The sequence below is a fragment of the Schistocerca serialis genome, chromosome 3, assembly GCF_023864345.2.
Source record: "Schistocerca serialis cubense isolate TAMUIC-IGC-003099 chromosome 3, iqSchSeri2.2, whole genome shotgun sequence".
NCBI classification, from domain to species: domain Eukaryota; kingdom Metazoa; phylum Arthropoda; class Insecta; order Orthoptera; family Acrididae; genus Schistocerca; species Schistocerca serialis.
This window is the reverse complement of record NC_064640.1, coordinates 611,558,888-611,580,169: the sequence shown is the minus strand read 5'-3', so window position 1 is coordinate 611,580,169 and position 21,282 is coordinate 611,558,888. Positions and strand designations below refer to the sequence as shown.

Sequence of the window (21,282 nt, the reverse complement as noted above, 5' to 3'; positions counted from 1 at the left end):
ATGTCTTTGTTATTTAGATGACATTAAAGTGTTCTCAGAGGCATTTGATGAACATATAAAAAGACTGAGGGCCACTTTTAAGTGTCTCCAACAGGTGGACTGAAATTTAATCCAAGAAAGTGTCTCTTTGGAGCAAAAGAAATCAAAATATTTGGACACCTTGTGTCAAATGAAGGTGTGTGGCCAGACCCAGAAAAGGTGAGATCTATAACAGAATTTCCTATTCCTAAAAGTATTAGAGATGTGAGAAGCTTCCTTGGGTTATGTTATTATTACCATCATTTTATCAAAGACTTTGGTGTCAAAGCCAGGCCACTCCAAGAGTTGTTAAAAGCTGATACTAAATTTATCTGGGATGGAGCTCAACAAGATTCTTTTGATGTGCTGCAAAAAGCTCTGACAACTGATCCTGTACTTGGTCTGTATGATGAGAAAGCACTTACAGAACTACACACAGATGCCAGTGGGTATGGGATCGATGCTATTCTGGTGCAAATTTCTGATGGAAAAGAGAAGGTTATAGCCTGTACTTCTAGGACATTTACAAAAGCTGACAGAAACTACTCAACTACAGAAAGAGACTGTCTTGCTATGATCTGGGTCATGTGCAACTCACTTTATTTAAGACAGTGTAACTAACAGCCAACGTACTTTGATGCATTAAGAACTTACAAATTGTGCGTTGGTGAGGGCGGGCATATTTCAACTTTTGGAGGTGAACTACACCCGCCCATTAACTGCAGAGCTTCCATCTCCTTGTGCAGTTCTTCTTGCTGTTTCTGGAAGAGAAAACATTTCAAAATTTGAATCACATCCATCAAAATATCCTAAACAAAAAACAATATCTACGTTAACACTCACATCCCAAAACTGCTTAAAGGCTCTTTTACAACACTTTTTTTTAAATTGATATCAAAATGCCTTTCATGCATAAGCTCTAATAATAGTAATGGACATCTTTGATACCCATAAATAATAGCTACAGAGCTGAAGCTGATTCATGAGTTATGTGATACTTAAATGTTATGCGAAAAGATAAACAAAGAACTGTACTCAGAGTAAAATAAGTAACATACGAAACTTATACAGACCAGAATGTTGTAGGAAAGCTCTTGTAGAATGTAAATACTTTATGATTAAAGGAGACCATTCACCAAAAATCACAAGTGGTGAGTTGTCGATAGGCACACAAAAGAAATACGACTTGCTTGCTTTGTTGGCCTACAAACAGGTTAGCATAGGAGTGTGCCATGGGAGTGTCCATGACTCTGCCATGGACTTGTTTATGGGCCATCTAGAGGAAACCTTCCTAACCACCAAAAAAATCTCAACACCTAGAGTGGCTCAGGTTCATTGATGATATCTTCATGACCTGGACTCATGGCCAAGGCACCTTATCCACATTCCTTCACAACCTCAATACTTCTCCTCCCATCTGCTTCACTTGCTTCTTCTCTATTCAATGTACCACCTTTCTGGACATTGACCTCCACCTCTCTAATGGCTTCATCCACACCTGTTGACATTAAACTGACCCCTATTTTTTTTTTTCTTCTTTTTTTTTTTTTTTTTTTTTTTTTTTTTTTTTTTTTTAAATTATCGTACGACATTGTCGGCCGGGAGACCCCATGCGGGGTGTTCAGCTGCCAAAATTGCAAGTCCTTTTTAGCTGACGCCACTTTGGCAACTTGCGAGTCAATGATGATGAAATGATGATGAAAGGCACACAACACCCAGTCATCACGAGGCAGAGAAAATCCCTGACCCCGCCAGGAATTGAACCCAGGACCCTGTGCGCAGGAAGCGAGAACGCTACTGCAAGACCATGAGCTGCAGACTTACTGACCCCTCTAATGGCTCCATTCATACCTGTCAACATGAAACCCACTAAGCAGCAACAGTACCTGCATTTCAACAGTCGCCATCCCTTCCACAACAAAACATCCCTCCTATACAGCCTAGCCACCCATGGATGACATATCTGCAGTTACATGAACTCACTTGTCCAGTAGACTGAAGGCCTCTCAAAAAGGCTTTCACAGATAGGCAATACCCCTTAAACCTAGCCCACAAACAGATTTTCCATGCCACATCTTCAAACACCCCTAATCCTTCCACTACTCCCAAGAATCAGCCACTAAGAAGTGCCACCCTCTTCACCCAGTATCACCCTGGACTAGAACAACTGAACCTTATCCTTTGCCAGCTCAGATTACCTTTCATTGTGTCCTGAAATGAGGGACATCCTACCCAAGACTCTCTCCCACCCCTCCTAAAGTGGTGTTCCATTGCACATCCAACCTACACAATATCCTAGGCCATCCCTACCCCACTCCCACTTGCTTTGGCAGATCAAGGTGCAACACCTGCCCAATCCACCCACCTAACACCTCCTACTCCAGCACTGTCACAGGCTCATCCTACTCCATCAGAGGTTGGGCTACCTATGAAAGCAGCAATGCCATATATCAACTCTGCTGCAAACACTACACAGCCTTTTATGTTGGTATGATTACCAACCAGCTGTCCACAAGGATGAATGGCCACTGCCAAGCCATTTTCAAGAACAAAACTGACCATCTGGTGGCACAACACGCAGTTCAGTTTGAAAGGCATGCCATCTGGATCCTTCCCTCCACAACCAACTTCTCTAAACTATATAGATGGGAGTTATCCTCACAGTACATCCTCCATTCTCATAACAATCCTGGCCACAATCTCAGGTACCCCACTGTCCCTGCACCCTCCACCTAAACCTAACAGTTTCCTCTATGCTGTCACCCCCTCCCAATTCCTGTCCCAAGTCACCCTCAGCATGTGCCCCTTCCCACCTTCCTTTACAATCATGCCAGCCCAAATATCTGCCACCCTTCTCTTCCGCATTCTTAGTCTGCAAACCAGCCATCTCCCTCTGTGTGTGTGTGTGTGTGTGTGTGTATTCTAGTTCATCAAAGTGTAACTCCTAAAGCTAGCAAGCTTTCTTTCCTTCGTGTGTGCCTATAGACAACTCAATACTTCTGCTTTTCAATGAGTGGTCTCCTTACATAGGCCTGAGAAAGGAAAGCCAGGAAAATGGAAACAGAAATCATAGGAGACAAGGAAAATCAATAATCTGTCTTGTATTCATAACAATGATGTTCTGTCTTAAAGAATTACTGTGGCACTCAAAGTGCTTCTGAGCATTCTTTGAAAATAAAGATTTTTTTAAAAAATAAGTGTTTGATATAATCACTTCAAATGCTTAAGGACACAATTTTTTTTTCATACATCTCTGAATAAAAAAAGAAAAGTAAGGCAATTATTATTGTAGACTATACAGCTTTTGTGCGATATTAAGGAGCACATAATGCAGTCCAGTTAGTCATATATGTATGTCTGTCTCATAAAATAAAATTTAAAATGATTTTCCTAAAAGTTATTGTCACACATTGTGAAAGATAGAAAATATTTTAGTTCTTCTCTTACTACAAAGCATCACAAATTTGCACAATCTCATATTACTGTTTTCAGCTTGTTTCAGTTTATCTTTCATTTTCAGGCTATAGATAGCCCAGGGCATATATGCACAAAGTTTCTCAATGGCCTCAACCATATACTTGCCTCAGCTTTAGACACCTGCTCTACTCCATTACTGCAGACAGTAGTTATAGAAATTTGACTTGGACATATATTTCTCATTTTTGATAAAAACCCAAGACCTCTAGTTTAAGTCTTAAGCTCTAAAATAGTTATAAACTTCAACTTCTTAATTCTACTCACTCATTTCTTTATTTCAAGCTTGAGTTCTTATCTCAACCACCAACAGTGGCTTGCTGCTCAGTGCAAGTTTTGTATGTTCAGCTGCATTGAACTTCAACTTCATAATTCTTCACTGATTCTTTGAATGTATTCCATGAACCCAAACACTTTTATAAATAAGCAACTAACAGTGTGTAAGCTGGTAGTACAAAGGAAAAGTGCAAAACATGCATTATCCAAACATCAGTCATCATAAGTACCCATAAGACAGAGCATTTGCCTCCCACAGCCTTGAATCTGATCTGAAGTACTGAGTTTTTATTCATTACAGATTTCGTGTACTCATCTAGAAGTGATTTCCTATGATTCTGCTAAATCTCAAAAATCTATATAATTTAGATCTAGTCTTGAGTCATGACATGTCTCAAAATTTACCAACACATTTATATCAAAAATGGCTTGTTTCTGATATGGTCCCGCTTCTGGTATGGCAGGATATGCCTATGACAGGGCAGGAGTAATTGTGCTGCAAGGGTGCATAGGTCCATTCTTGAACTTGGGTCTTCCACAGGGCTATGACCTATGTGACAAGGAGTTGCAATTAAGTGTAGGGTCAGAATGGACCTTGATATTTCATAGATTGAGAGGGCAGTGGAATATGGGAAAGGTGGGATGGGTGTTCTTTATTTCAGGGCACAATGGAAGGTAAATGAAGCCCTATTGGAGGATGTGGTTTAGTTTTTCCAGTCTAGGATCATATTTGGTAATAATGGAACAGATCTTCTGTAGCTGGTACATGGGGAGTGGTTGGAGAATTTGGAGCATGTGTAGATATACATGGAAGATGTTTATGAACACGGTTTGAAAGTTGGTGCTTGTCTGTGAAGGGCTTCAGCATAATGGGAAAGGGATTGCTTATTACTGCAGATGTGCTGTTTAAGGTACATGAGAGAAACTTATTCGGATTTTTATTTATCTATCAAAGTGGAAGTATTGTTGACAGTTGGAGGCTTTAAATGGATGGAGGTCCCTATGGAGCCATCAGAGAGGCGGAAGTCAATATCAAGAAATTTGGCACACTGAGCTAGTGATGACCAAGTGAAGGAGATAGGACACAGTAGATAGGAGATCAACAGTTAACCTGCACAACACCAGGGGTTTAGGATCGTGCATGGCTAGGAAGATTTCCTCCAGGTCACCCACACGGGCTGACATATAAGGTGCCATGACTGTAAAGCAGATTTGTTAATATATCTTCCCCTCATAGGAAAAGTAGTTGTGATTTAGGATATAAGTGGTAACATGCATTAGGAATGAGGTGGTTATTGTGGAATGGGCATGATCTTGGGTGTGATAGTGCTTAGTGTCTGATGTTTCGAGGCCACGCACATGAGGATGTTGGTGTATAGGGAGGTGGCGTCAACAGCGACATGCCAAGGAACCATGTTGCAACGTAGTGGGGACAATGGAGAGGCAATGAAGGAAGTGGTTCATGCCCTTGGTAAAGGATATTAGGCTATCGACACTGGGTTTGAAGTGTTGGCCAACTAGAGCTGAGGTTCTTTCAGTGGAGCACAGTAATCAGCTACAATGGGATGTCCAGCGTGGCCTAGTGCAGAGTACTCCAAGGGACATTTACAACATAGTAAAGAAGTATGTTCTCAGTATTAATGCCATACAGCATATGAAGACTGAAACAGTGCAGGCTGTATCCATCAACAGATAGCTTTTGCTCATATTCAAACCAAAATAATGGATTTAAGGGACACAGAAATCAAATATAGACAGTGTTATTCTGAAAATGTTATAATATTTCAAACCTGCAAAGTATTGGGAACTTCCTAACTCAGTTTTCAGTTTAGAAGTAAATTCTCTTTTTTACCAGTAGAGAATTAAGTGAGAAACAGTGCAAAGTGGGCAGCCCGTGTCTGTTGTGAATAAAGACCATTAGTTCATTTTTGCAGCTTATTAAAAAGTAGCCACATGACTAGGTACATAGGAAGAAGGGATGGATTAGTGTTGCAAACTGGAATACATACCTGCCTTTCCCCATTTAACACTCAAATATCCCCCCCACCCCCACCCACCCCAAAAAAAGAAAAATGCTACTAGAAATAACTCTGATATGAGCAATGGAATCAATAATTGGTCATATTTCGTGATAATATCTTCTTATTGTTCTGAAAAGATAAACTTATGGGAAGGTTCCTTGCTTTATTGTTCGCTATCCAGTGCATCCACAGTTAACATGTCAAATAAACCAAGTTGGTCACAGAAGAAATGATTTTGTCATGCAAAGGAGTCTTGAAAATTACTTATGATATGTGGATTTATTTATTGATTTATTTAAATTGACAAGACTAGGACCAGCAGGCCCTCTCTTACATCTAACTAAGTACTATATTTATTTTATATTACATATATTACAATACGTATGTTAAAAGTTACATCTAATATAGAACATTACATTTAGAAATTATAGTAGTGTACGCAAAACCACACAATTGACATTCTTTCGCGATAAATACAATAATAAATACAAATTATGGGAAGGTAGGTTTAAACTAAGAGTGCTAGCAGCAATGGACATGAAAGAAAGAAGGGAGAGAAAGTGGAATGAGATAATACACAAACCTCTTGTTGAAACACAGCACTTGGAATGCGCCAAAGGACACATATTGCTTAGGTCCCTGTAACTTCCCTGGTGCAGCTACTACTAACAGTTTGAAATCTATAAAATTTCCATGAAACCAAATAGAATCACAGACCATAAAGTCCATTATAATGTTGGCTAATCTATTCTGGGATGTGATGTCCACCTCTATACCAACTTTTACCTACCTGCCCGACAATGTGGGTTAAATTGAAGTTATTAATTTGACAAGATGGATAGTTGCCAATTGGTACCATCAATGTCTCTATTAACAAGCCCACAGTACCTGAGGGGGGGGGTCTTTATTTTGTCATGCACATGAAGTATATGCTGCTCAAAATATTGTGCATTTCAGTTTACAGCACAGGTGACATGGACATGCTATGGGAGCAGACAGCTGGCCGGAGTGGCCAAGCGGTTCTAGGCGCTACAGTCTGGAACCGCGCGACCGCTACAGTCGCAGGTTCGAATCCTGCCTCGGGCATGGATGTGTGTGATGTCCTTAGGTTAGTTAGGTTTAAGTAGTTCTAAGTTCTAGGGGACTGATGACCTCAGAAGTTAAGTCCCATAGTACTCAGAGCCATTTGAACCATTTGGAGCAGACAACTTGTCACGCTTTTAGCACACTGTGTCAACATCTGAACACACAACACTGGCCAAACAGGCCTTGAAAGGCCCAATGCTACTGACCAACCGCTGTGTTATCCTCAGCTGATAGGCATCACTGGATGTGGATCTGGAGGGGCATGTGGTCAGCACACTGCTCTCCCAGCCACTGTCAGTTTTCATGACCAGGGCCACTACTTCTGAATCAAGTAGCTCCTCAATTGGCCTCACAAGGGCATTTGAACACATGAACCTCTACAATCTATTGTTGCCACATGTGTGAAGTACTGTCACACTACAATACATACAAAGTAATCCTATACACTTCATGAAATTTGTTACAGCTACACTGTTTTTCCATCACCACAGATATGTTAAGAGTTCTTACCTCTTTATCTTCCTCTTCTTGCTCTTCTTCTGCTGCAGTCAGTTCTTGTGCATTGGCCAGATTATCAACAGCAATGGCCAAGAACACATTCAGCAGTGTATAGTTTCCAAACAGAACCAAAATGATAAAATAAAGTGAGTAGATCATACCACCACTATTTCCACCCTGAGAACGAATTCCTTGATACATCACTTCATTCCAGTCCTCACCAGTAAGAATCTGGAATGTAAATTAGTCTTATCGTAAGTATCATCCAGAGATGATATGAAAACAGATTAGTTTCCTTACAACACATTTTTTCATTAATTAATTTTTAGCATTTTGTCTTCAGAAATAAACATATGCTATTGTCAAAAAATAAATGAATAAGTATCATTAAATATCAGCAGTTTAATTATTGATAAAAATAAATAAGTGTATGCTGTTTACTAAGGTTCAAAGTATAAAATTCTCTTAGAATTATTTTTCTGAAGTGAACATAAAAATCAATGGTTCAGGGCAGAATGCTAGATATGACAGCATATCAAAAATAAAATATAGAAACTTACATGATATAACACTACACTGTTACAGAAACTTTTAATCATTTAAGAACATGCACAGATTGACCACATATAATGTGCCAAACAGTTTTCATTGTTACCACAAAAGACACTTAATTCTGTTTCATTTTTAGTTACACTCTGCACTTCTGTTATCTAGAATATGATATTTCACATATCAGTCTACTTCAATTATAATATTTTCATATTGGAAAATGTTGTAGATTTAGTTCTCGTATGACCCTTATTAATGCATTTATACAGGGTGTTACAAAAAGGTACGGCCAAACTTTCAGGAAACGTTCCTCACACACAAATAAAAAAAAGATGTTATGTGTACATGTGTCCAGAAACGCTTAATTTCTATGGTAGAGCTCATTTTAGTTTCGTCAGTATGTACTGTACTTCCTTGATTCACCGCCAGTTGGCCCAATTGAAGGAAGGTAATGTTGACTTCGGTGCTTGTGTGGACATGCGACTCATTGCTTTACAGTACTAGCATCAAGCACATCAGTACGTAGCATCAACAGGTTAGTGTTCATCACGAACGTGGTTTTGCAGTCAGTGCAATGTTTACAAATGCGGAGTTGGCAGATGCCCATTTGATGTATGGATTAGCACGGGGCAATAGCCGTGGCACGGTATGTTTGTCTCGAGACAGATTTCCAGAACGAAGGTGTCCCGACAGGAAGACGTTCGAAGCAGCTGATTGGCATCTTAGGGAGCACGGAACATTCCAGCCTATGACTCGTGACTGGGGAGGTCCTAGAATGACGAGGACACCTGCAATGGAAGAGGCAATTCTTTTTGCAGTTGATGATAACCCTAATGTCAGCGTCAGAGAAGTTGCTGCTGTACAAGGTAACGTTGACCACGTCACTGTATGGAGAGTGCTACGGGAGAACCAGTTGTTTCCGTACCATGTACAGCATGTGCAGGCACTATCAGCAGCTGATTGGCCTCCACGGGTACACTTCTGTGAATGGTTAATCCAACATTGTGTCAATCCTCATTTCAGTGCAAATGTTCTCTTTACGGATGAGGCTTCATTCCAACGTGATCAAATTGTAAATTTTCACAATCAACATGTGTGGGCTGGCGAGAATCCGCATGCAGTTGTGCAATCACGTCATCAACACAGATTTTCTGTGAACGTTTGGGCAGGCATTGTTGGTGATGTCTTGATTGGGACCCATGTTCTTCTACCTACGCTCAATGGAGCACATTATCATGATTTCATACAGGATACTCTACCTGTGCTGCTAGAACATGTGCCTTTACAAGTACGACACAACATGTGGTTCATGCACGATGGAGCTCCTGCACATTTCAGTCGAAGTGTTCGTACGCTTCTCAACAACAGATTCGGTGACCGATGGATTGGTAGAGGCGGACCAATTCCATGGCCTCCATGCTCTCCTGACCTCAACCCTCTTGACTTTCATTTATGGGGGCATTTGAAAGCTCTTGTCTAAGCAACCCCGGTACCAAATGTAGAGACTCTTCGTGCTCGTATTGTGGACGGCTGTGATACTATATGCCATTCTCCAGGGCTGCATCAGCGCATCAGGGATTCCATGCGACGGAAGGTGGATTCATGTATCCTCACTAACGGAGGACATTTTTGAACATTTCCTGTAACAAAGTGTTTGAAGTCAAGCTGGTACGTTCTGTTGCTGTCTGTTTCCATTCCATGATTAATGTGATTTGAAGAGAAGTAATAAAATGAGCTCTAACATGGAAAGTAAGCGTTTCCGGACACATGTCCACATAACATATTTTCTTTCTTTGTGTGTGAGGAATGTTTCCTAAAAGTTTGGCCGTACCTTTTTGTAACACCCTGTAGAATAAGAAATGTTAGCCCTTATTTCCATTATTCTGAGTCAAAAAACATTTTTCTTGTTACTCTACTTAAATTTGGTCTCCCATTACAGACTATTTTGAGGGAAGAATATGTAAATTTAATAAGATACAACAAAAAATGAAATCTTACATGTGGGGTGGGAATATATGCTGAACTGATACTTAAATACAGAAGGTGAACACTGTGCTTGCACTCACATAAGGATGGGAAAGAAGAGAAAAGTCTTAAGAGTATTTTGATGATTTTGTGGGCTAATTCATTTTCACACTGTGTATAAAACTCGCTACAGGCAACACTACCACATACTCACATAAATAACTGTAGGTAGCCTTTATTCAATAACAAGCAGATGATACAGATATGGTGCAATAACAAATGAAGCGGAAAGGAAGATAAAATTCTGAAAAAAAGTATGAAAGGGGAAGCTCTTGTTGGAAGAAATAGAAACAAAAAGAGCATGCTTCATAGTAGAGAGATAGTTTCTCATGGAATATGAAGTAGAGGTCTTAGAATTTTTATCTGAAGTATGTGTCTCACTTGAGCTTTGGTAGATGTATGTTCCAAATTAGTATGAGGAGATACGGTATCATAAGTAAACAGAATAACAACATATTTCCCACCAACTATACACTGAATAATCATTACTACACTTTCTGTAAGTAAATGAATGTGTTAGCAACAAATTGTAGAAGAAAGACATTGAAAGAGAAATGATTCTTCATATAGCAACTGTGATTAATGATAACATTCTAATGACAGTAATAATTTCTAGATAAATGCAACAATGGAGTCCATTCAAGATGAATACCCCAGCATCAATTTCTAAGCATATTGTATATTTATTGACAATAAAGTTCACAGCACTGATGAGTCAAAAAATGCTGAAACAGACAAAAAATATGGTATTCAGGCTAATGATAATCTGTCTGAAGAAACATTGCAAAGGTTTGAAGTACTGTATGAACTAACTGCTGTCAAAAAGTAGGAATCCTGAAAGCAGTAACATCTAATACCGACACGGTAGCTCATTTCCCAGAAATTCTGCCAGACACATATACTACCTGTCTACAAGATTCATAATTTTTATGTTAAGTGGTACATTTGGGAGTCTTATATCTAAAAAAATATTAATGATTACACTAGTGTTTATTTTCAAAAACTTAGTAAAGTCAAAATAGCCTTTTTCTGAAAGAAAGTTAGAGGTATAATCTAAAAAAATGTTTGAGTGTTTTTAGAAGTTACTCTGCCTGCCAAAGAAAGTGAACCACCCAGAAGACATGATTGGATGTCAATGCGACACGTTCATAAAGTAAGTTTTCATGTCGTACCAAAACTAGCAAATCATATGTTGCTCAAAGCGACTGAGTGTATGTGATACAGTAGTGATGTGATATTGAACATGTGCTAAAGGAACTCCCGAAGGTCTCACAGAAGCTTTGAGAAAGCGGTTGAAAGTGGAGGCTCGTGTTCCAGCTTCCACTGTGTGTAAAATGCACTTGGTGATAAAGTTTCTGAATGCATGAAACACAGCATCAATTGAAATTCATCATCAGTTATGTCATGTCTATGGTCCTAATGTCATGAGAAAGAACATGACGCATCACTGGTGTAGAGACTTTGCACCAGGTAACCAATCTGGTTGCCAAACTGAGGAGCGCAGTGGGAGGTCATCCACCATTACAGGAGACCTTGTAGAGCTTGTGCAGGAATGCATTATGGCAAACCATCACTTCACACTCAATGAAACTCAGCAGGCAGTTCCCAAAGATGCACCTATCCTTGTTGCATGGAATTGTCTCAGAGCACCTGTTGTTCCAGAAATTGTGCAGCAGGTGGGTACTGAAGCAACTGACTCCAGAACACAAAGCAAAGCCCATTAGGACAGTTCTGACTTTTCAACAGTGGTAACATGATGACGGTGGTGAATTTCTAGACTGGATCATCAAAGGTGACGAGTTGTTGGTTCCACACAAAACCCTACAAACCAAGCAGCAATCTATGCATGGGCATGGCAGTAACTCTACCTGCAAGATGAAATTCATGTAGATTGTGTTGGCACAGTCAGCGGCTTTTGGCCTTGTAATCTATGTCGTTGACTCTCCATCACAGGGGGCTGGTTTTGATTCCTGGCCGGGTGAGGGATTTTCTCTGCTCAGAACTCTGTGTGTCTGTGTGTGTGTGTGTGTGTGTGTGTGAGAGAGAGAGAGAGAGAGAGAGAGATTTGTCCTTAGAACATTGTCCTTAGAACATTTCATTATCATCCATGTGCAAGTTGCTGAAGTGGCATCAAATAAAAAGAGTTGCACCAGGGGCTCCTGGTCAACAATGCTATATGCACATTTCACATCTGTGTTGATGCAAAAAGTGCTGTGTTTTTTGTTCTGTGACAGTCAGGTAGTTCTCCTCATCGAACTCCTGACCAGATGTGAGATGGTGAATGATGAGCATTACTGCAAAACAATGCAGAAATTGCAAAGGTCCACTTAGAAAAGTGGCATGGTATTCTTAGCGCCTATGTTGTCTTGCTGCAGAATAATGGTCAACCACAGATGGCCTGATGGACAACAGAGCTCCTGCAAACACTTGCTGAGAGAAATTTGACCATCCACCCTACAGCCTGAACCTCACACCCAGTTATTTCCATCTGTTTCAGAACTTTATGAATTTCCTGTTTGGTCAGAGTCAGCATTATTAAACTGAATGAGAGGGAGAGATTGTTGTCAGACAGTGGATACAGTTCCAATTGGCAAACTTCTGTGACACTGGCATACAACAGTTGGTCCTAAGGGACAAGAAATGTCTGAATTTGGTCCCACTCAACAAAATGTCAGTTCATCATAGTCAATGTCTTTGGAAAGCCTGCAGCTGTATCATTCATGATTTAAATAATGAAAGACTGCACTAGCTGTGTATTTTTCATGCTTAGAACATGTTTCAAGAATTTAATCTCACTGTCAATTGCAAATATTTGCAATTTGCATTTGACAATGAGAATGATTCTTGAAATGCATTGTGCTGAGCAATAACTGGTGCAGTGTTTCATTACTGAAATGTCTGTATTCCAATGGTGAATATATCGAAAAACAGATCAATGCTTCCTGTATCTGTCACAATAAATCTTTCAACTCTGTTCCTTTTCTGTTCATGACACCAGGGAAATTTACTTTACGGATGGGGCTCACAACTTCATACACATACAGACCATTAGTGAGTATGTAAATGATTAGAGGGGTCACAGCATTCTCTGTCACAGACACAATGATCACCACAGTGCATTAAAGTTGTCCATGTTTAGTGCTGTTACCAGGTCTGGTTTGATATAAAAGGGGCATAAATAGCATCAGATATTGAGTGATCACTGTGAAGGACACAAAGATGCTGCATACTCATGTGAGACAGTGTTATCAGCACCTAACAGAGTTTTAAAGGGACCTCAAGGTTGGTCTCCTTTTGGCTTACTGGTCAAAATGTGCAATATCCAGATTCTCAGGGTATTCAGACATGCTGGTGGCATGATGTCACACTGCATGGAAACATGTGGGCATGCAAACTTGTCATAAAGGTTCCAGTCAACCTTATCTTACCACCACGACCATTACCGGTGAGTATGGTGGTGGCCTCGGGAGATGTCAATTTTTTCCAATGTTTTAGAGAGGTGCAGCAGTGTTACTCCTAGTATCATGGTGTGAGGAGCCATCAGGTATGACTTCAGGTTAGAGCTTTTAGTGATTGAGAGAGCTCTGACAGCACAATGGTACATCATGGACATCCTGCATCCTCGTGTGTTACTTCTCATGTGTCAGTATCATAGTGTCATTTTTCAACAGGACAACACACGTCCATACATGGTACATGTCTCTATGAACTGTCTGCATGATGTTGAGATGCTTCAGTGGCCAGCAAGATCCCCAGGTCTGTCCTTGATAGAAAATTTGTCATACCAGCTTGGACATCAACTGTTGTCTTAGTGCCAGTATCCAGAATATCAACAACCAGTTACAACAGTTGTCGACAGTTTGTCTTAGAAGAGGATTCAGTAGCTTGATGACACCCCTTCCCACAAAATCCGTGCATGCATTTGGGCCGGAGGCTGTGCAACGTCATACGTGTAAATGGGATCATACTGCTGAGTTCTTTCTAAATTTGACTCAATTTTGTAATTACTTAAATAACATCACATACCCTTTCAAACCATGAAGTTTTATTACATACCCTTCTCCCCTTCTGGGTGCTTCTTGTTTCCTGCTAGCACTCATATAAACCCAAAACACCAATTAATGAGTTTTCCTAGAACATCACCTTAAGACCGTCTCTATGCTTTTGATAAAATGAGAAATATAACAAATTATTATACTTCGCCTTTATACAATTATAAAAAACCAATCGTCACACAACAATAAATAATAAATGACAAATGTTCATAAATTATATTCTTTCTTATTTAAAGAAAGGCTACTTACTTGGAAGACTGTCAGTAGAGCAATAGGAAATGTGTTGAAGTTTGTGGGTGGTGTCTCATCTTCAAAATTAAATTGACCACCAAACAACTGCATACCAAGTAAGGCAAAAATAAGGATAAACAGGAAGAGCAGGAACAGAAGTGAGATGATGGAGCGCATCGAATTCAACAAGGATATCACAAGATTGCGCAGCGATGACCAGTACCTGTGGATCATACATTCATTAGTTGAGTGACTCTGGCATTCTGTCATTATTTCTAAATCAAAACAGACGTATGTAATATCTATTTCTCTAGAAGATTCTCACACTGTTATAAAGGAATGTTTCTTGCACACATTTTCATGATGGTTCATATGCATGGTCCAGCCACATTAATGAAACCAATGCCTATGATTGACATCAACATGCAATAACCACACACAGATGGCAGATAACAGCACTAGCAGTGAAGGGTATATAAATAGTGTCAGGGGATGCAGAAAACAGTTCAGTCATTGTCATAATGTGGAAACAGAGCAATTTGGATGATGTTCAAAAGGGCATGATCATTTGCTTTCGGGATAAGAGACAAAGCATTTCTGAAATGGCTAAGTTTGTTAACTGTTTGCTTGCTGCCATGGTTAAATTACACCATGTATGGCAAAATGGCACTATCCAAAACTGGCACTGAGACAACTGTGGCATACCACAGGCCATAGATACATGGGTTAATGACAGCTGTGAAGATATGTATGGGCAAATAGACATGCAACTGTTAAGCAACTGACCATCCTGATGAACCAAGGGGCTATGAACAGTGTCTCCACAATAACCATCCAGCAAACATTGCTTTGTATGGGCCTCCACAGCAGGCAAAATTGGCTCATTCACCCATGCAGAATGCAGTTCATTTGCAACAAAGGTGGGAATTTGCACACTAGTACCATAACTGGACATCCACTGAGTGGTGACAGGTGGCCTTTTCAGATGAATCACATTTTATGCTGCATCAGATTGAAAGCAAACACCCTGCAACAATCGTCAGAAGGGACCAGACCAGAGAGGGAGCATTATAGTCTGGGGAATATTTTTGTGGCATACCCTGGGTGATCTTGTCTCTCTGGAAGGCACAATAGATCAGAACGAGAATGAATCTATCCTTGGGGACAATGTTCACCCTTATGTAGTTTGTTTTTCCTCGGCATGTTGGCATCTACCAGAAGGAAATGCAACATGTTACACTACTATGGGACATGGATCCTCAAATGAGAAACTTAGTGCAGTTGGCCACAGCACTGGAGTTGGCATGGCTCCACATCCTTGTTGGTACCTTCCAGAACCTCACTGACACTCTTTTTGCACATCTCGCTGTGTTATGCACTGCAAAAGGTGGTTATACAGGATTTTAACATGTGGTCACATTAATGTGACTGGACAGTATATTAAAGAAATACCTCTGCCACATACTGATGGGAATAATATTCTTATGATATTACTTGTACTGAAATTTTCAGTTATGCTTGCATTCACTTGGAAAACTGGAAATAACAACATGAAGAATTTTCATGTGTTTTCTGTCAAGCATGATGTGGTTTTTAAATGAAATTTGCAATAACTGAAAGATCAGTTTCCTTTTTTTGAGAGGGGAGGGGTAATATGAACTATACACTGTCATTGAAAACTAAATACACAATGGCATAACATGAAGCAAAGCCACGACTTTTCCCTACATTTTAACCTAGCCTTCTTTCAACAGATGTGGGCCATTAGACATCACTAAGGCATCCCAGTACATACACAACCTATCAGTCATCTTAACACGGTTGTCAGACATGACTTTGTCATTAAATGTACACATATATGCAATTCAAGAATATAGAAAAATTGATAAAGACAAAACTCTCCTTGCCCTCAATGGTACAGAATAAGTTAGCTAAAACAACTCAAAGGAACATGAATAGAAGTTCGCATTTATGCAGTTGTGTCATTTAGTCTATTCAACATATTACATTGGCAATAATTCTCATTGTCTTCTACAGGTGTTCTGAATACAACAAAGTGTGTCACAACAGGCTTTTCTTGTGGTACCAACTTTCAGAGCAGCTACAAAACTAGACAAACTATCCTCCTCATGTGCTCAGGTGCCCTCTCCTATTCATTCTTTGTTGTCAATTTTCAATGTTTAGGCCATCATGTTTCTATCTGGCCTAAAAGGAGAGATGTGCGACACTTAACTGAAATATTTGTTTATGTACATCATAATTTTGGACACTCTCATTCTTACTGTTTCTTAAGACACATAACTGGAATTGGGAATTTATGCTTTTATCCAGTCTTTCTATGTTCCAATTAATATATGATAAATAGTTGACAAGACATTGCTTTTAAATCTTGATTTATTTTGATGCTTTCAGTGGGTCTGACACTGGTCCTCAAATATCACAAAAGATAAAATGCTTGCTAGGAAAAGAACGCCAAGTCAACTACTAAAATGAATTAAGGAACAATAATCATCTTCAATGCACTGTATATAACAGACAGCTTTGCCCAAAGTCTTCTTAATTGTTGTAAGTCAATAAGGTTTTGTAAGTTCCAACAAATAGTATTCAAGACCAATAAACAGCAATATCAATGGTGTCATTGTATCTGCTGGCAATTCATGATACCAATAAATAATTCTCCATAATAACTGATGCATTGTGCATCACTTCAACAAGACAGAATGCACAATAAAAATCACCGATTTCGATTTCTAGCCATCCACTGCCCCCCCTCCTCCCCCCAAAATGCCACACCAGCCACTACAGTAACAAAGAATGGACAAAGAGTTCTAGATTAATCTTGTGTAAGAATGTTTATTTTTAAGTAACATTTCCCTGTATGTATGTATGTATAAATGCCTAAAGATGAAAAGAACATGTTTCAAATGCATTGTATTATGTTAGTATGGATAATAATACACTGCTCCTCAACTTGCAGATCAACTTGTTTTTCATAGGGTTCATATGTGTGGAACTGGAAGCTCATATAGAAGACGAATGCCTAGATAATTTTGTGATACAAAGCCGATGTAGGGGAAAATTGCTGTATTTCAGTAATGTAAAGTAACAGCAGTTTGAGCGAAAAAGGCATGTATCTTGACTACTATTACCCAATAGTAAATCTTTAAATACAAGTTTTAGAGAGGTTTCAAAGGTAACAGCAATCATGGGGTATCACTATAAAATGGTATTTTTCAATCTAACAAAACTTGCTTTATGGAATGTGTTTGTCTTCTCCAATACACAATGTAGTAAGAAGAAGAATGCATGTGATTTCCATATTGCTGTTATTGAAAAGATAACTTCAAAATATCAAAAAAGATGAGTTCACATGAAAAAATAGGTCATTTTCTTCCAAGCAGCAATGCCTATAATTGGTTAAATGCCAATTCCCATCACTTACTCCACCATTTGCAAAGGAAGCAAGAATTTGCACAATGTGTTCACATCACAGATAGGAATATCTTTTAATAAACTGTTTTTGTTGTTTATAAAGGAAATTACAAAACTTTGAAACATAACCTGTCCAAAAATTGTAATGTTAAAGGGTTAACACCATCTGTTCTAATATTAAGTACACAAGGATAAGTGAAATTAAAGTTACATCAGCATATGTGCTAGCTTAAGAGAACCAAATTTGTATCAAAACCAAATGCCAACTTAAGAATTGGCGTGTGATCTGAATTAACTCCCCCTCCTTTCTAACCTTCCAGAACCTATACCTCTTTCCTCCCTGAGGAAGGAACTAGTAGTTCTGAAAGCTAAGATTAGCCTTTCCTCTTTTAAATATGTTAAGTGATTAATAAACACATTTTCCAACAGTTTCAAGTTTTATTTTGTAAGAAATTGTGCTTTATTTTCTCCAACCCTCCCCCTTCCAAAAAATTAATATGTACTGAGTCCCCTACCTTCCTCTCCTATAACAGGTTCTGAATATGCTCTTGTCTATGCAAGTTTAATTTTCATCTTATTTGTTTCCTTCAGGACAAAACTGTCTTCCAATACTAGCTTGTAGAAGTACTGCATGCTTGTCTGTTGTGATAAAATCTTTACTTCACCCTATCTATATTTTACTAATTAAAACATACTGCTATACATTTCGAGGAATACTGATTCTTAGCATAAAGTTCAACAAATGTTTCCTAGATGCAAATCACATTCAAAAAGATATTGAAATAAAAATAAACAGCAACAAAGTAGTAACCACAAAAGATAAAAATAAATTAGAAAAGTTGAATGTACTAATATAAAAGTTTCTGAATCGTAGCCTCACAAAGAGATGAGATTTCAAATCCATAGTGACCTGTTTTAGTAACTGATAAAATGAACATAGTGTGACTTAATTCTTATTTTCAGAGTGATATAAACATTTAAAAAATCTTAACTGAGGGAAAGTGGCTATTAAATAGTTTACACACTTCTGGGGATCACTAAAAATTTCATTTTCCCACAGAGGATATGTTATACACAATATTATAGAGAACGTCCATGTAAGAAAATGAGGAATGTTCTATTGTGACATATCTTACACTAGACAAAATGCAAAAATTGACAAGGGAAGCAAAATCAGTACTCTTCTAGAATACTGTTGCCAAGTACTGCTCACATACAAACTGTCAAGAATGTTATTGGAACCTAGCTAGTCCTAAACTGTGCCATTTTAGAAGCATTAGAGACCTGGAGGAAAAAGGAAGCATCTGTCTATCAAAATGTGACGGAAACCAGATGTGCACAACATTGATCAGGCTAGCAACAGTGGACCACTCCTAGGAGAGAACAGCAAAAACACTCATGTTCAACAAATGATGAGAAAACAAATTTATCACTGAATGAAAGCAGGCCAACAATGATGCCTTGCAAAAAAAACTCTGATGACATAATTCAAGTAACTGAATGGCAGCTATGTAAAGAGCTACACAAAACTTCTAGCTTCTGCCAACCTCAGAGCTTCTTGTGTAATATAATGAGGAATTCTGTTAACTTACTTTACATATAAACATAATAATCTAGAAAAATGCATTGAATCTCATCACTCACTGGCCTCATCAATAAAAACCAAGAGGTCATAAAAACACACAGTCAAAGCAGTACAGCTAAGACATTTAGTGTAGTCACATATATGTGATGCTGAACAGAGATATTAAAAGGATCAATTATTTTTAACAAAAATTTTCTTTCAATTCATCACTAAAAAAGAATATCTGAAATCTATTAACTTAATAACAAAGAGGCAGAAAACAGTACTCTCAAGTCTAACATACAGAGCTGACATACTGCGGTCTTCAATTACAAAACTTATTCTCTCATATCTTATGGTATTACAACATGTATTCTCTCTTTTACCTAGCATATGTTTAAAGCTATGGATCATGGACATTTCATTGTATTAACCACATTTCTAAAATATTTCTATTTGGAAGAAACACTTACATCTGTAAAGTAAGGGATGCTTACTACACAGGTATACTTGTAATTTGATACATGGTCAGCTCCAAAGTGACCCCAACAGCTACATAATTAGAATATTTAAGTAAAATGTCACAAAGACTGAAGGATATATTGCTGCTCACCATATAGAGGAGAGGCTGAGTCACAGACAGGCACAACAGAAAGACTGCTAAACATGTGAGCTTTTGGCCAAGAGGCCTTCTTCTAAAGTAGACAACACATATTCTTCCACGCAAGCATCACAGACACACACACACACACACACACACACACAGACACACACACACACACACACACACACACACACACACACACACACACGAACACTGTCACTGGCCACTAGAAGCAACTGTGCATGATGGGAGAGGCAGTGTGGATGGTGGGGGTAAGGTGGAGGTTAGGTGCAGTGGGGAGGGATAGCAAGGTAGCTGTGGAGGGCGGTAAAGTGCTGCTTGTGGGAGCATGTAGGGACATGGTGAGAACAGGGTAGGGAAGTTAGGTGCAGTGGGGAGATTAGAAGACGGGGAAGGGGGGGGGGGGGTGTAAGGAAGGAGGATTGAAAATGAAAGAAGTAAGGGAAGGCAAAAAGGAGACTGTGGATGTTTTGGAAATGTAGGATACACTACAGGGAGACTTCCCACCTGTGCCACGCAGAAAATCTGGTGAAGTGAAGAACGTAGAGATCGGAAGCATGCTCAGCAACTGGGTGGTCCAGCTGTCTCTTGGCCACAGTTTGGTGGTGGCCATCCATGTGGACAGACAGCTTGTTGTTTGTGATTTACATGCAGAACACAGCACCGTGGTCACAGCTCAGCTTTTAGATCACATGACAGCTTTCTGCCTTTGATGGGATTGGTGATGATTACAACTAGACAGAAATAGATAGGGGTGGGAGGATGTATGGGACAGGTCTTGCATCTAGGTTCATTACAGGGATATGAGGCAGGGGTTGAGAATGGGGGTGGAGTGGGTACGGATGAGGATACTGAGTAGGTTCGGTGGGCGGTGGAATACTTGTGTAGGAAGGGTGGGAAAGAACGTGGGTACGATATTCCTCTTTTCAGGACATGATGAGAGGTAGCTAAAGCCCTGATGGAGAACACCAAGAGTCTCAATGAGCCTTCACAGGCTGGAATTACACTCTCAACCTTTTACAGGACAGGTCTCCTGTGCCGTATCTCTCCAATCACCCACCATCTTCCATAGTCCCACAAACGAGCATTCCCTTCATGAGTCAGTACCATCCAGAACTGTAGTAACTAATTCACATTCTCTGCCATGGTTTTAATTACCTCTCATTGTGCCCTGAAATGATGAATATCCTACCCACTATCCTTCTCACCCACCCACAGTGGTATTCCACCACCCACCAAACCTACACAATATCCTCGTCCATCTCCACTCCACCCCTGCTTCCCACCCATTGTCTCCTGGATCATCCCTGTAATAGACGTAGATGCAAGGTCTGTCCCGTACATCCTCCCACCACCTCCAGTCCAGTCACAAGCATCACCTTTCACGTTGAATGCAGGGCTACCTGTAAAAACAGTCATGTGATATAC

At 39.4% G+C, this 21,282-nt stretch overlaps 1 protein-coding gene across 1 annotated transcript in view; it reads right to left on the bottom strand.

Moving 5' to 3' along the window:
* LOC126471040 (voltage-dependent calcium channel type A subunit alpha-1) overlaps positions 1-21,282 on the bottom strand; it is a 380,574-nt gene that overhangs the window by 111,041 nt on the left and 248,251 nt on the right. Inside the window, exons 14-16 of the mRNA XM_050099107.1 lie at positions 14,252-14,456; positions 7,386-7,604; positions 673-779 (exon numbers count right to left, since the gene is read on the bottom strand). Of these exons, the coding sequence (XP_049955064.1) occupies positions 673-779; positions 7,386-7,604; positions 14,252-14,456 (531 nt within the window). The remainder of the gene's footprint in view (positions 1-672; positions 780-7,385; positions 7,605-14,251; positions 14,457-21,282) is intronic.